The sequence below is a fragment of the Lissotriton helveticus genome, chromosome 1_1, assembly GCF_964261635.1.
Source record: "Lissotriton helveticus chromosome 1_1, aLisHel1.1, whole genome shotgun sequence".
Lineage (NCBI taxonomy): Eukaryota > Metazoa > Chordata > Amphibia > Caudata > Salamandridae > Lissotriton > Lissotriton helveticus.
The window spans coordinates 1,943,873,878-1,943,891,285 of NC_136057.1; the positions used below are offsets into that span (position 1 = coordinate 1,943,873,878).

The window sequence follows — 17,408 nt, forward strand, 5'->3', positions numbered from 1 at the left end:
AGAACATGTGAGGGCATCTGAGAGAAAAATAACTGGAGATAAGGAGGGCTGTTGGGGATAGAAGGTAGATGATTTTTTTTCCAGATGTGTTGCACATAGAGGAGTGTAGAGTTCCTTAATATCAAATGGCAATCTGATAAATCTGAAATTTTTCAGTGAAGTCGAGGCAGACGTAGATGTTAGCCATGATGATAAGTACAGTGGTGGCAAAGACAACAGTATAAAGACAGATTTGCAGAGTTTCCAGGATTGATTCTCGAGGCAAGCCAACTGGTAAGGTGCTTGGCGGCTACAGTGGTTAGAGAGGTGTATGCATGTATGTATGTGGTATTTGTACAGCGCAAACCTGGCCCAAAAAAAAAAAAGCCGAGCGCTTCACAAGTGATAAGAGCGAGATATATGATCACCAATTCTAATGATGTGCCTGTGAGGCTTAGGGAAGTAGGAACTGCAAGCAAGGTTGGGTGAGGAAACACTTGGATAGGTCTGATGACAAAACATGCACAAACAGTGGAATATGGACCTGCACCCTGTAGAGCAGTGATGGCAGCATAGCGTGTTTTTAGTGATTTTATAGTTGTAAACCAGTGCTCTGTCACAGGAATGGTGGCTTACTGGACCACTTGTGTAAAGTTCTGCTACTACTAGCTAACCCGAATCCATGCCTTAACATCCCAGTGCAAGAGCACCTATATGTATGTTTGTACTCTAAATGATACATGCATACTGTGTGTCTGATCAAACCAGAGTGAAGGTGGCCTCTGGATTATGTTTTGGAAGACCCTGGCATGTCCATGTGTACAATATGGAGGTAAGACTACTTTCCCAGACATTGGAAGTGTATTGCTGACATTCCTAAGATTGAACTGAGGGGATCTAGCTATTGAAGTGCGTGAAAAGGAGACAACTCTGCCATTAGAAATTCCATTAGATGTTTTTACTGCAGAGGGTTGCTGATTAGTGTCCTGGGCACTGCGATTTGGTAGATGGTGGGGAGAAGGTTAGGACTACAGTCTGTTATACAGACTGTGGAGGGTCTAGAAGAGTCCAACTTTTTGTCTCCCTTCCTGATCACTCAAGATATGCCTTTAGACAAAGCCAGGTGCAGAATGCTAACACAACTTTGTGACTCTTTTAAGGGCACTCCAACATGGAGATGGCCCTGCTCTGAGAAGCATCACTCTACACAAAGCGGAGTCTGAAAGTCTGCTTGAGAATGACACATGAAAGGAGAACCGGCCTAAACTGGTTCTGAGACTGCAGACAGAGAATACACATCTCCTGTCATCTGCTGAACCCTTAAAAAAGTGGGATTTGTTGACCCACTTATTTTTCCAGTTTCAGGTTCTGACGAAGGAGGGGGGTGCTCCGTAGAGTACTGATAGGACTACTGTGCAACCAGAGCAGATGTCTGCCTGACAGCCAGCCTCCCAGAAATCAGGGCACATCCCATGGAATCTGATCTGAATGACAGCTGTCTTCCTGTACTAAAATGATTCGAAGTATCCTGCCTGAGAGATGAGGTAAGGAACGAGCCAGCTCTGCAGGAGTAGCTGACTACTAGTGTGAACAAGAGTGGTTGACCTGAGAACTGAGGACCCGTCTGCCAGAGACTCTTGAGAGTGCGACTGCTGCGCAAGTCACCCTTTCTGAATGAGAGGGTCTGTGGCACTTGCAGAAGGATCACACCAATGTGCCTGACCGGACCCCTGCTGCTGCAGCCTGCAGCACTTGCTGCAGTGTGCCTGAAGTGACATCGAAGTGGTTATTCCGCAGCCCTAACAAAGTGAACACGAGCGGTCAATGCCACTGTAACTGAAGCTGATCCCTCACGGCACTTGCCCAACATGTATACGAGTCATCCTCATCATCGTAACCTTGCGCACGGCTGACCGAGGCGCTCACCAGAAGTGCGCCCTATTAACGTAATCATCACAGCTGAAACTGTAAAGCAGCTGATAGCAACCCAACTGTGGCCACCTGAACATGAGACCCGAGCGGACTGCATCAGCTCCTTAACCCCTGTCCCCCTCCCAGACAGGTATGACCAGATGAGCCAACGACTCACCAAACAGAACTCTCTAAAGACAACCTGCTTTCCTGCTTACAGTTTCCTCCTCACTTTGCCATGTGGCCCCGCATCTTCCCAGGGATAGGAACAGAGGACTGCCATATCTTTCCCGAATGGAAGTAGAACACAGGCAGATGTGTGTTGAAGCCTAGATGAGGCCCACCATGAGGACTCACAATTGGTAAGAAACCTAAGGCTGAGACACTTAGTGCAGAACTCTGCCTGAGAGGCACAAGTATTTCATATGTGCTTGAGACCCACAGCAGATTTGTCCTATTGTAGAGTGGGGGTGATGTGAGAGTGAGCATTGAAGGTACTCCGTCCGTGATAGAGTGGCCCTATTCCAGATACGCTAAGTACCTGCATAATGTAGCCGGTAGTATTACGTTTTCAAAGTACTTCTCTTTCATAAAGACAAGCACCGGGTTGGACAATCCGTTATTATGCTGCTGGGTCTTTGTTAACTGCTGAGCATGTTGTACCCCCACACTAACCTCAATGAGAAGTCTGTGACGGCTCGCTATAGCTACCACTGAGAGCCAACTGCTGAAGGGGTTGTACGCAGCCCAGTGTGCAGAGCCATAATCAGACAGATGTTGGGAGATGAGAGGCAAATGAGCCCACACATCTCCATGGCTGTGGTTCAGTAGCACCCCTGCTTACCATGTGGCCCTCCGAATGGGGTCTGATATAGCTATTTTCAATTGATAAGAGAGTGCTAAAATGATGAGTTATCGTATTCGCAGAATGGAACTTTTTACTTAGGAGCCTGCCAGGCAGAGAGAGGCATAGCAACCCACTGTCATCTACAAGGGCAAGTTTTGCATTAGTATTGTATTGGGTCAGGCAGGGATTGTTCAAAAACAGGACACCGAGATCACTGATTCAGAATGTCGTAATCCCTATTGAATACTACACAGCTGACTGACTAGCGGAAAACCTTCACTATAAAGGAAAAGGGAAGGGAATTGGAACACAGTGTCACAGTATGTTTACAGCTCTCGTTCAAAACTAGAGACATGGGCCTTATGTTAAGTTTGGCAGGCTCACCAGGTCACCGAAGGCCCAGCTTCCACTCTCCTGGCAGGGTTACCCATCATATTTAAAGATCCTGGCCTTCTTCATAGGTATCGCAGTACCCTTCAGTGCATATTCCACGGTGCAGGTACATTGAAGGAAGAGATGGATGCTGAGTGATCTTTTTTCACCCACTCAGCATGAATTTTTTGATTTATTGAAACAAATTCCCAAAGTTGTTTCAGTTAGAAAAAAATTAATGACCATATCACACAGGGAGTTTACTTTCTCCATGTAAGCACCATTGTTAGCTTTCCCTGCCCCAGATCAGCAAAACCTTGCATGGCGGAATGAGGTAGGGAAACTGAGCAAGGAACACCCCCATCCTGAGAAGGGTGGAGAGACCACCAAGGTCACCCACCAGCCTGGGTGGAAGATGTGCTGTCAGATCAAGTGTTTCTGACAGCAGAACCAGCTGAAGCTCCTCTGTCAGCCCAGTGTTCCCCGACTCTAAATGAGGCAGGGGAACTCTGAGTGGGGCTTTAATCTTAGAAAGGAAACTCCAGTTTACAGATGAGCAATCTACACTCTGAAAGCCTTTCCACTGAGTGGCCTGTCCATCATTCTGCCAGCTGTAAATGCTATGTCAACAAACCTGGTGAAAACATGGCTCATAACAGTCTTCTCAAGGTAAGCTTAGACTTCCTAGAATTCATTTCAAAAAGACAATTTTCCTTAGCTGTCCTAAAGGTTAAAGTCCTATACAAGATAGGCATCATGGAAATTGCAAATCCTATCAAAACAGAAGAAACACACTAGAATTTGAAAGAGACAGACAGTTTGCCACCAGGGTTGGCAAATGTATAAAGGAGAGTGGAGAAGTGAACTTATGACGAGGTAAAGTGAAGCAAAGTGAGATAAAAGAATACAGCGCGAGTGACAGTTTGAATGAAATAGAGAGATAAAAAACTTAAAATAAAGGCACCAATAATCTGAAGAAAGGAGAAAGAAAGAGGACAATCAACTAAAGAATGGAAGTAGAATGAGGCAAGACAGCTGGGTAATGAAAAGTGACTCACAACACTTTTTCCTTGAAATGCTGCTGCCATTTCTCTAGGTCGCCACGGAGAAGCAGCAGTTTCTCTCGGCTGGACTCCTCGGCGCGCTCTACCTCCTCTCCAAACCGAACCATTAGTTCTCGCCAACTTTCGGTCACTTGCTCAATCTGAGAAAGGTCTAGTGTGTCCTGCAGTCAAATAAAAATTTAAAGATTCAACCAACCAGTGATGGCTGCATAGAAAGCAGAGATTATATTTCAGTGATCAAAGGAAAAACTTTGAGACTATCTCTGGATAGGATAGACTATATGCTGACAGATTTAGTTGAGAAATCACTCTCACCACGGATGTTCTTTGTATATTGCATTCTCTTTTTTATGTTTTTACTCATATAGTGTTGATGTGAGAGTTATGGTTTGCCTGGCTGATCTGGCATAACTAGAATTTCAGGGACTTTTCAGTTTATTTTATAGCAATAGCTGCACTTTAACAAGGTTTCTAAAAGACTTTCAGAGGATTGCTTAAACATACATTAAAGTGTTATGGGAAAAGTTACAGATTACTTCACTTCAACTGTGTGTGTGAGTGTGTACATATATGCAGTCTATTTATTACGATTGTTGAGAGGCCATGATTCACCAGAGGCAAGCCTCGAGTAGGACATAATGCCCCGCCTCTCCATCAACAATGGAAATTAATAGTATATTACAGTCAGAGGGTGTGCATGTATGGTTTATTTCAGGCTACTTCATGTGCAGTAAATATGAACAAAGAAGATTAACCATACATAAAACCTAAATCTGTGCAATGAGATAAAATGGCAATAACTAGTCCTTGTGAGTATGGCGCCAGCTGTTTTCTTCTGTAAAGTGATTCTACAATGTGTTTTCCAAAGTCAGGATACTCTGCTATGGTAATAACAATTTTGCACTGTAGTAATAAACGTGTGGGTCGATATTTATTAGTAAACTTGTTCCAAATAAGTGGCATAGCATGTTTACATATATGGGGGGCACGATGACTGATAAAAATGCGAAGCCTTGTGTGGGTCATGATGCTCCTCCGCTCTGCCAACTATGTCAATAAACAGCATATAACACTCTGAGTGCATCTGCATTAATGGTTTATTCCAAGAGATATTCTCTTGTATATTTGTTTACCTTTTTTTTTTATGTACAACGCCACCACGTTTAGTTGCTTGTAAAGCCTTTAATCAGCCACCATTGTACGAGTTTCCGCTGGTGTGATGAACAAGGCTGCTGCTCAGCCGAAACGCGTACAATGGTGGCTGATTAAAGGCTTTACAAGCAACTACACAGGGAAGCGTCATACTTGTGAAAAGGAATTTCCTTGATATTATGGACCCATTCCTGTGGGTACCTTGAGACGATGCTTCTTTTGTTTGGGAGGCAGTGGATGCATACGGGAAACGGTGTGAAGGAATATATATATATTTATTTGAAAAGTTTTATAAAGCGCGAACAAGACCCAGAACGGGTATCAGAGCACTGTAAAAAGAGAAAAATTAACGTTGACATGAAGAAACGGTAAAAGTACAGTACAAAAAGGCAACATAAGAAGAACGACACAATACAATTGAAATCCAAAGTGAAAAATGATTGTCAAGTACATATTTCACAACATAAAGAGAAAATGAATGTCAGGCATACATTTCAATACACAGAGTAAGAATGATTGTCAAGCACTAGAGGGAAGTAAATATCACATGACAGAAGCTATTGCTTCTGAAGTTCTTCCAAAAGTATCCATTTGAGCTGCTTCTTGAATGAAGCAGTTGAGGGGTTGGCTCTGATTTCCGTCGGTAGGGCATTCCAGATTCTTAGAACCAGCCCTGAGACGGTGCGATTGTAAGTTCTTTTTTTGTTGAATTTACCTGGTTTCAGGAGTAAAGTATTGGAGCTTCTTAAGTTTCGACAGGAACCAGAGAGCTCGAGTTTCTTTGTCAGGTAAACAGGGCTTTTGAGGTGTATAGCATTATGTGTCAGACAAGCTTTCTTGAAGTGGATCCTTGCTTCAATGAGAAGCCAGTTAAGTAGGTCAGGTATAATATGATCATGAGATATATATATATATATATATATATATATATATCTCATGATCAACTTGACCTAATTCAACTAAACTGGCTTCCCATTGAAGAAGGATATTTTTTGGCAATTCCGCATTCTCCACGGAACGCGCAATTACCCAAATTCCACGAGCGGACCGGAATTTACAGCCCAGGCCTACTTTTAATATAATGTCATGTGAGTGGCTGTGTGACTGAATGTATTCTTCTGTGTATGGGTGTGTGAGTGCCCTAATGGGTATATAAGTGGGTGTGTGAGTAGCTGCGTGGATTAGTGAAATGCTGTGTGAGTGACTGTATTGGTGTGTTAGTGGCTATATGAGTGGGTGAGTGGCAGTGTGAGTGGCTCTATGGGTAGGTAAGTGGGTGTGTAGTGACTGTATGGGTGAGTGAGTGGGTGTTTGAATGGCTGTATGAGTGATTGACTGGGTGTGTAAGTGGCTGTATGGGTGAGTGAGTGTCTGAGTGTGTGTTTCATTAAGTAAGTTGGTGTGTGAGTGGTGAGTAAGTGGCTGTATTGGAAATGCATGTCTGTGTGAATGGCTGTATGGGTGAGTACGGGGAATGTTGAGTGCTTGTATGGATGTGTGAATGGGTATGTAAGTGGTTGTGTGTAAGGGCTTGTATGGGTGAGTGAGTGGCTGTGTTCAGAGGCTGATTGGGTGAGTGAGTGGGTGTGAGTGACTTTGTAGGTAAATACGTGTGTGTGTGCATAGCTGTATGGGTGAGTGTATAGTTATGTGGCAGGCTGTGTGGGTGAGTAACTGGTTGTATGAACGGCTGTATGGGTGAGTGAATGGTTGTGTGAGTGGCTATGCGAGTGAGTGGGTGGGTGTGTCAGTGGCTCTATGAAGGAGTGGGTGGGTATGTGAGCACTGGTATAGGTCGGCGAATGGGTATGTCAGTGGTTTTGAGGGTATTTGAGTGGGTGTATGAGATGTTGTAGGAGGGTGGGAGTAGGTGTGCGTGCTTCTGTGGATTATGTCTACAGTGATGTGATTTGAGATGTAATCAGCATTGTAACTGACCATGTCATGAGTGATGTAATATGTGAGGTCATAAGCAGTGCATTGCGGGTGCGTAAGTTATAGTTAGCTCAGGTAACGATAAATGCTGAACTTCACTGGTTTTGTACGAGTGAAATCTGAGCCTAACTATAATATCCCTGTAACCTTTGTTTTTTTCAGTGAATTTCTAAGGTTTTTTCAATTCTATTTGTAAACTATAATGACCCAGCGACCTTTGTTTTTTTAAGTGAATTTCAAAGGTTTTTAAAAAAATTTATTTCCTAAATATATTATCTGTGTAACCTTTGGTTTTGTAAGTGAATTTCTATTTTTTTTACTAGTAGTCACGTTTGAGGAGTGGTGGACAAAGGGGGGGGGGGCTCTTCTGGCCCTAAGTACCCTCAGCGACCCAGAGGACTTCATCCTGCAACCAACAGTGCACCAAGAGGCGCATCTGCAGAGTGGTGGAGAAAGGGGGCATGGCCTCTGTAGACCTCTCAGCAATTCCGCTGTGTGGGACTTACTGGATGTAACAGGAAGGTGTGATGGCCCCTAAGGACACTGTAGAGCCAAGGGGACTTCATCCCCCAACCAGCAGTGCACCAGGAGGTGCATTTACAGAGTGATGGAGAAAGGGGGCATGGGCTTTGAAGACCTCTCAGCAATCGCGCTCTGTGGGACTAATGGAGGTAACAGGAGAGCTTGTTGGCCCCAAGGATCCTCAGCATCCAAGGGGACCTCATCCCCCAACCAGAAGTGCACCAGGAGGCACGTTTGCAGAGTGGTGGAGAAAAGGGGTGTGGCCTTCGAAGACCTCTCAACAGTCGCACTCTGTGGGAATAATGGAGGTAACAGGAGGGCTTGTTGGACTCCAAAGACCCTCAGCATCCAAGGGGACTTCCTCCCCACACCACCAGTGCGTAGAGAGGGGAGTTTGCAGAGTAGTGAAGAAAGGGGGCATGGCCTTCGACCACCTCTCTGCAATCCTGCTTTGTGGGACTTACTGGAGGTAACAGGAGATCTTTTTGGCCCCCCAAGGGCCGTCAGCAGCCAAAGGCACTTCATTCCCCAACCAGCAGAGAGACAGGAGGCGTGATTGCAGAGTGGTGCAGAAAGGGGGCGGCGCCTATGGCGTCGTGCCGGTAGCCTTTTCTTTTTTCTTAGTGTTTTTTTAATTATAAATAGGCTATCCTCTTTTAAGTTTAAACCTATAATAAATGATAAAACCCCACCGAAAGGGAATTAGCCCTCACCAGTGTAAACATATAAACACTGAAAAAAACACCCGCAAAACCACAAACTAAATGCCATTCAAAGAAAGGAAAAGGAGAGTGAAAGAGTTATTTTTATTCTTTCCTGAAGGGGGCAATACAATGTAACTTTGTTATACAAGGTAGCAGCAAGAAAGACTGGGCTAACATTATTCGGCTTGAGTTCTGTTATTTAGAAATGACACTAATATATTGTTTCTTCTTCCTTTTGCTTTTTACAGTTTTGTGGTCTTTGGTCCAAAGATGCAGGGTTTAGAAACATGTTTTAGGTCTTGTTTAATTATTTCATCAACTGTAGAGAATCTGGAAATATCAAAATCATATTTGATATTTGGCTCCTCATGATTCTTTCACTGATCGGTATAATGGCTGGTTTCATAAGAATCTTTCCCAATATGTACCACTTAGAATACTGTAGCAAAAAGACAAAAGACGCTCTTACTACATTTGTAACTGCAATATGTTCCATGTTAGAGTGCTTGCCACTTGGTAAGCAAAGAAATGTTGAAGAGCAATTCAGTAATTCTTATTTTAGAATGTATGCGAAATGGCTTGCAATGATGCTCAGAAATGTCCCTTCATCAACCATGGCATTTGAAGTCAATGGAGCCTCACTGTGATACTCTGCACAAGTTCTAGATCCCTTCCGTTAAGGGGAATGTTCACCAGACTTTCAAAGTGCTGCTTAATTTTTTACCGCTTTAATAACTCTGAGGGTATGTGAGCCTAGTTCAACGCATTTGATGCAGAACCGGTCCCAGAGAATCGCATTCTCCAGGTGCACCAGCATTGCCATGGAAAGCTAGGTCAGTGGCTAGAGTTACGAAATTGTGTACTGGCTGTTTTGGCGTTGCCCGTCTCAAGTGCTAATGTGAGAGGGCCTTTTTACAGAGTTAGAAGCTGGCGCTAGCTCCTGAGGCGAAAAGCCGGGAGAACTAGTTGCCACATTTTAAAACTGTTATCTTTTTATTTGTGTTCTGTTTGCATTTTGCTCTGTTTTAAAAACTACGTAGACCTACCTCCTTCCATTTGTCAGCCTGCAGATTCCCCCCACAGCCGAGTAGGTGCTGGGACGGGGAAAGAAAGACGCCACCATATTGGGGGTAGCCCCGGTTGCCGCACTCGCTGTTGGGACCTCCCGACCCCTACCCACAGTACTTAAATCGCCCTGAATACGAGTCGCGTTAGTTAGAAGCTGGTGCTAGCTCCTGAGGCGAAAAGCCGGGACAACTAGTTGCCACATTTTAAAACTGTTATCTTTTTATTTGTGTTCTGTTTGCATTTTGCTCTGTTTTAAAAACTACGTAGACCTACCTCCTTGCATTTGTCAGCCTGCAGATTCCAACCACAGCCGAGTAGGTGCTGGGACGGGGAAAGAAAGACGCCACCATATTGGGGGTAGCCCCGGTTGCCGCACTCGCTGTTGGGACCTCCCGACCCCTACCCACAGTACTTAAATCGCCCTGAATACGAGTCGCGTTAGTTAGAAGCTGGTGCTAGCTCCTGAGGCGAAAAGCCGGGACAACTAGTTGCCACATTTTAAAACTGTTATCTTTTTATTTGTGTTCTGTTTGCATTTTGCTCTGTTTTAAAAACTACGTAGACCTACCTCCTTGCATTTGTCAGCCTGCAGATTCCAACCACAGCCGAGTAGGTGCTGGGACGGGGAAAGAAAGCCGCCGCCATATTGGGGGTAGCCCCGGTCGCAACACTAGCTGTTCGGCCCCACCCTCTATCTCTGCATATAATGAACACCCTACGCCGGCCGCGCAGCGGGAAGGCGCGCCTAAGGCAAGCCCGTCTGCGCCCGTCCGCGGCCGGATGGGGCCAGGGGCCACAACCCCTGCATCTTTTCCACAGAGAAGGTATTATAGATCTGATTCCCTTCTTAGCATGAGGACCAGTATAGAAATTAGCTGTGCGCACTCTTATCACGCTCTAGAGCTGCCCGCGGTTTGTCCCCTTTGTAAATACAAGCTGAACACCACTCAATATCAGGATGGGAAGCGGGACATCAACATGCTGCTCTTAAACTGTAGGTCTTTACCTAAACATAGCATAGAAATTGCCCTATTGCTGGAGGAACATCTGCCAGGCGCAGTCTTTTTAACGGAAACCTGGCTGACGCCAGATTCCGAACCAGACATAATACAGGCATTACCTCCGGGCTATCAGATCATGCGGAAAGACCGCGCACTAGGGAGAGGAGGTGGCATGGCAATTATCTATAAAGAACAGTACACTTGCCGATGTTCCCCTGACTCTATCCCAGACTGTGAAAGTTTATCTTTCAGTATTGATTTTCCCCCCAACAATTGTTTTTCGGGCACTCTTATATACCGCCCCCCAGACCCCCTAAGCAGTTTCATAAAGCTTTACCACCGGTTGTCGCCGAGTTGGTCACAATTCCTGCCAACTTTACGCTACTAGGCGACCTTAACATCCATTTTGACATTACCACTGACCGCACTGCAATGGAGCTGGCGGACGACCTAGCCGCATTACAACTGGAACAACTGGTGGTCTCCTCAACACATAATAGGGGCCATCTTTTGGATCAAATTTTCAGTAATTGCTCTGAGCTCAGAGTTGGCTCTATTATTTGGCTGCCTTGGACTGACCACTCACTGATTCCTCTTACATTGTCTATAAGCAAGCCATACTCTTTGATTCCTACTCCACGGAAAGCTAGAAACTGGTCCAGACTGCCTCTGGAACAGTGGACCGATGCTCTTAGGACCTCTAGACCCCCACCTAATAAGGATCCCTAAGTAGCCAACAGGGAGTATGATGAGTGGATTCTAAACTCTCTCGAGGCTACACTTCCCCTCTGTAAAACTACTTTGAAGCGGTCGTCGAAAACCACCCATTGGTACTCAATGGAGCTTAGGTTAAAAAAACGACAATGTAAAAAATTAGAAAGAAGGCGGCGCCTGGAATTTGCCTCCTCTGATCAAATTCTATATAGGGAGGCGATACGAGCCTACAAACAAGAGATAATAAGCGCACAAGCGGCTTACTTCACAGAAAAAATTATGTTGGCTAAATCAAAACCAAAAGAAAATGTTCAAATAGTAAAGAGTCTTACTAAACCCTCTCCCCCCCCTGCGTCCAATTATAACACAACGGCTCACTGAAATAATTTGACAGAATTCTTCTACCAAAAGGTGCATCCAATCTATGTATCATTCACGGTGGTGGACCCAGACCCTTCTGGTCAAGAAGTTGCCCATCAGGTTCCAGCCACTCTGGACCAGTCCCCTTTACTTGATCAGTTTCCTTTACTGGATCATGAGACCCTTGAATTAATGATGCTTCAAGTAAAGTCAGGCTCCCCTTGTGACCCAGCCCCACCGGACGTACTAGTCTCGATAAGCCAGGTTGTCCTCCCCACTGTTACGAACCTTCTTAATGCCTCCCTGTCTTCCGGGATAGTTCCGCCCACCTGGAAACAAGCCATGGTGCGTGCACTTTTGAAGAAACCAAATGCAGACCCTGGTAATTTTAATAACTATCGTCCCATCTCCCTGCTCCCCTGGGTGAGCAAAATTCTTGAAAAACATGTTAATATACACTTAATTAATTTTCTCGAAAGTAACCAATTGCTCGACGCCACTCAGACGGGTTTTCATCCCAAACATGGCACGGAGACCGCTCTCCTAGCAGTCATCGAGGAAACCAGAAGGATTCTGGACCGAGGAGGATCAGTGGCAGTGGTCCTACTCGATCTGAGTGCGGCATTCGACACAGTCAATCATGACACGCTACTGTGTCGCCTTTCTGATTTGGGAATATCAGGAAGAGCAATAATCTGGCACAAATCCTTTCTGAGTAATAGGACTTTTCAGGTCTTTGAGGGAGATACGGTCTCCTCCAGCAAACCACTGAGTTGCGGGGTTCCTCAGGGTTCATCTTTGAGCCCTGCGTTATTCAACGTTTATATGAGACCACTGGCTGAGGTCGTCCGTCCATTTGGCATTAAGATCATTACATATGCTGACGACACTCAGCTTGTGGTCTCCCTCGCACAGGAAGACGGCCAGCCAGCACTGAGTGGCCTGATGAAATGTCTGGAGGAAGTAAAAAACTGGATGACGATATCCTGTCTCAAGCTCAATGGAGACAAAACGGAGCTGATGCTCCTTGGCCCTGCTGCCCTATCTAATATGAACTTTCCATGGCCCCCCTGCCTGGGTACACCACCTACACCTAAAGACAATATAAAAAGTCTAGGGGTATGGTTGGACAAATCCCTGACTTTTAACACCCAGGCAACCAGGCTATCAGCAATCTGTTTTGGTCTTCTCAGGATGCTGAAAAAAGTTCTTCCACTTTTACCTTGGGAAGCCAAACAGATAGTCATCCAAGGTCTGCTCCAGTCTCGATTAGACTTTAGTAATGCCCTGTACCTAGGTGCGCCTGACTACACAGTGCGGAAACTGCAGATTATTCAGAATTGCGCTGCCCGCACGCTGCTTCAGCTGCCCCGCAAAGTGTCAGCAAAGCCTGAGCTTAGGAGCCTACATTGGCTGCCGGTGCGGGAAAGAATTTGCTTCAAAGCAATGTGAATCTCCCACCAGGCCTATTGGCAGTCGGGCCTGGCAATCAGCCGTGGGCTGATCATAGCTTACCACCCCAGTAAACAACTCCATTCAAGTCAGGCCTTTTTGGCCACAGTCCCCCGAGTTAAGAGAACTAGAGCAGGTGGTAGGCTGTTTTCCTACAATGCCGCCAAACTGTGGAATCAACTACCACTTCGGCTCAGGGCTAACCCTAATTTGCTTTCCTTTTGTAAGCAACTAAAAACTTTTCTTTTTAACACATAACTAGTTATCTGTGACGATTGGTTCCGCGGTTAGCACCACTTCTTTAGCGCTTGGACGCCCCAGGGCAGCAATCTCGCTTTATAAATCCTCTTTTCATTTCTTTTCATTTCACAGATAAAAGTTTACATGTGAAGGAAAGAAAGAGCAGGTATGCCAAAAGACTCACTGAAGTATTGTATGATGTACTACAATAAGTATGATTCGTAAAAATGTATTTGGACCTCATACACACTGTACTTACACTGTCTATATACCATGCACTATCAGTGCAGAAAGCAAGCAATAATAAAGGAAAAAGTCCCATAAACAGTGAATAAACACTGTTTCTATTGTTTTTAATGGCACAAAAATGTGTAACCACCATTTTTTAAGGAATTAAAACACTGAAAAAAAACCAACAGAATTTACCACAAATTGAAACTGAAAACAGGAAAGACTAAGCATGATTAATACCTCTTTTTTTTAGCAATTGAAGATGTGGTGGTATTGATTTTTGAGGCGGATGAGGATGTGGGGTTGGGGTAAACTCTAGGGTATGCCCATATTTTAATATATCCAAGTCCTATTTGTCTGTTGTTATTTTCTGCCACTGGCCTAGGTAACAAGAGAGGGGTATTTTCTTTAATGAAGCAATTAAGGGGAGAGCGGCAGGTGGCAAGGCCTTGTCATTGTTTTCTGAAAGCATCTCTGGATTGAACTTGTTGTTTCCGCCTAGTATATCTGGACTAAGCAGCTTGCAGTGGCGCACGGTATTGCTGTTGATGCTGGTAAGAGGGTTGAAAAGAGGTGTAAGTCTGAGGCTGGTATCTCTGGTAACCACCTTAAAAACAATAGGCTCTTCTGCCCAGGGCTTCACAAATGGGGGTCTTTCTATAATGGAGTGTGCCCGAAGCCTTAGCTGTGTCTGTATCAGTTTTAATGGCTCGTAAAGCGTCATCAATATGTTTGCCGAAAAGTGTCTCACCCTCGAATGGCATGTCCAAAATATTGCTTTGCACGTCAGGGCAGAACGTTGTTGCCTTCAGCCAACCCTGACACCTGAGGACAGCCGCTTCAGCGAGCTGACGAAAGGCAAATGAAGCGACGACCACAGTGGCATCAATAATTTCTGATGCAGACCTTTCTCCTTATAGAAGGATCTTTGTTGCTTCCAGCCTTTCATTCTCTGGAAGGAGATCCATGAATTGAGAGATGTCTGACCACATTTGACGATCAAAATCTAACTAAAATAGCTAGAGCGTTAGCAGCATGAACTGTAGCACCTGAGGTGGTTGTAAATCTTTTACCAATGTTATTGATGTGCCTTCCCTCCTTATCAGGTGGTGTAGTAATGGGCGCTAAAGAGTTTCTTGATTTCTGTTGGGCAGCTTGTGAGAAAACGGAATCCGGCTTGGGATGTCGTACCACACAAACTGGAGCATCATAAGGAGCGTTACACTTCTTGTCGATCCTGGGCAAGACCGGGATAACAGTGGTGGGTGTCCTCTTTACAATGGGTATAGATCTGAAAGTCTTTCTGGATAAATCTTTGAAATCATAGAGAAAGCAGTCAGATTGCTTGACTGTCAAAGACAATTGGAAATGTGAAGCTGTCTTTCTATTAGTGCATGAAAGACGCCAATATCTTCTAGTGGAGACTCTACAGTTTGAGGAGAAGGAGAATCAGGGGTTGATATGACATAGTCCTCCTATTCATCACCTATTTGCCCATCTTTTTGAGATTGACTGTCTTTTCCCACTCATCAGAAGTGTCCTGATGTTGTTGTGGCAAAACAGTATCCCTCACAGGGGAAGCCGTATGAAGAGGCTCAGAGGTACGTGGAGGAGAAGAGACAGGCTGCAGTGGTGGTGGAGGAATAGCTGCCGAAAGAAAACGTGTGCGGTAATCATGCAACAAGTCTGGAAGATCCACAGGAAGGTGGACCATAGGCTCATTAACAGGATCGATATATAGAATTATTGCATGAGGGTGATAATCTTGCTGATAATAACCTTCGTATTCATCATCATCTTGATCTTGATATTTTACATGAAGCTGTGAGGGACTGTGAGCAGGGTCAAACATCCCATCATCGTCAGATTCCTCTTAAAAAGTTTGAAGGTGCCAAAGGTGAAACTATTGCAGGATTCTGCAAAAAATGCCTCGTCGATGGTGTCGTCGTCGACGGATTCTTTGGCGTGAGTTGCAACGTCGACAGACGCTTACTACCAGGAGTGGGATGCAGCATCGTCAGCCTCAACGACGGTAGCGGAGTCTGCGTTGTCGACCATGACATGACAGGAGCAGATGAAGAAGCCGTCATCAGAATTGTAGACAATGTTGTTGTTGACTAGGTCGTAGACGAAGAGGTTGACAACAGAACCACCATCATCGTCGACGAGGACGCCGACGAGAAGGTTATCGTCGTCCGAGTTGCCATCGACGATGAGGTTGTCGGTGGTGTTGAAGCAACGTCGTCACTGGTAGTGTCGTCGACGGGACCGTCGTTGTATCCGTCGTCAACGATGTAGGTTTTTTCACCGATGAAGCTGGTGAAACATGCCTAGAAAGTGATTTCTGTATTGACGGAGACTGAGATGTGAGCGCCGTCAGCGATATAAGTTTTCCTTGAGACTGTTATTTTCATTGAATGTTCTGAAGATTGTTTTTCCTTTTTATGGCTTTTCTCCTCAGTAGTAAATGAGCGCTTTCCTTTTAGTGAGGTGCTTGCATCTTCCTTATGAGACTTTTTCTTGGAAACTTTAGGAGATTCAAGAGGTCTCTCTCCTTTTGGATGCTTCCTGAGAAGCCTGTGAGGTAGAGCTCTCCTCATCCTCAGACACGACGTCAGATTTATGTTTAAGTGTCTGAAGCTAAATCAATAACCTACCCTCTCTGTCTTTAAGGGTTTTGGTTGAAAAAGTCCTACAAATTTTGCAGTCTTTTACCTTATGTTGAGGGTAAAGGCAGTAAATGCAATTTTTATGTGTATCCTCAGCATGCATTCTCTTCTTACCCCATGATGCACATGACCATGTTAGACCTTTCTTTGAAGAAACCAACATTTTGAGTAGAAATCTGGAATTTAGAAGAGAAAACTGAGCAGAGCACAGGGAGACTCCCTTTCACACGATGTGCGGTAGAAAATCTGAGGAACCTAGCTTCACTTGGGATTGTTCTAGAAGGTGCCAATGCCTGATTGGCTGCTGCCTAAGTTTGGTTCTTTTTTACAAAAGAAAATGGATAGGCTATTGCAGTGACTGTTCCTTGCATTGTAGCCTATTAGCGTATTATCTACTGCTTTTATATGTATACTGTGAAACTTCCACTCCGGGACTCCCTCTACGACAACAGGGATGATTCAAGCATGTGAATCTATGAAAGATCCAATACTGGAGAAACAGTTTCACCTCATGGTTCTGGATGGCCTTTAGATGCATCAGGGAGTAGTTGCTGCTGGCCTTGGAGTCATGGTCTGACCCCAAGGGCAAAAGACAATTTTGGTGAGGATCTGTCACAGACATTTTGTCTTGTGAAGAAAAGAGAGGTTGCTCCGGATCCAGGTCTAATGGTGCAGAAAGAAAGCAACTGATGTCAGTAGCCATACGTGGCATTTACATGTGGCTCTGCACCTCACTTTCGGAGTGGAAGGATATTGATGCGGAACAGTACGTGGTCACTAATCCACATACAGGGGTACTCTTGTGGGTACCACACCACCCCCAAAGTTCAACAACATCCTCACCTTCTCAGCACAAACTTGGGCAGTCTCAGGAACCAGATTTTCCCATGCTTAAAGTCTGCTGCTTAGAGGAATATACAAAAAGTAAGGAATCTGTGGTTTGAAGCATCCACCAGAAAATGTATGCAGATGAGTAGAGTATAATATGCTATTTATTTATAGAAAGGTTCTTGTGATATCACAAACCACAAGGATGAAGGTCCAGTGGTGTGAAAAAGTCACCAGAATCCCCAAAATACCAATATAAGATGATAATTAAGATGTACCTCTTCATGTGCTTTATATTACATGATTATTTAGAGTTTGGCAGAGAGGATACTCCATCAAAACTGAGACGGAGTATTGTC

At 44.7% G+C, this 17,408-nt stretch overlaps 1 protein-coding gene across 1 annotated transcript in view; it reads right to left on the reverse strand.

The window, feature by feature from the left end:
* Positions 1-17,408, reverse strand: part of AXDND1 (axonemal dynein light chain domain containing 1) — a 532,992-nt gene that overhangs the window by 258,144 nt on the left and 257,440 nt on the right. Inside the window, exon 14 of the mRNA XM_078643748.1 lies at positions 4,168-4,334. Coding sequence (XP_078499874.1) covers positions 4,168-4,334 — 167 coding nt within the window. The remainder of the gene's footprint in view (positions 1-4,167; positions 4,335-17,408) is intronic.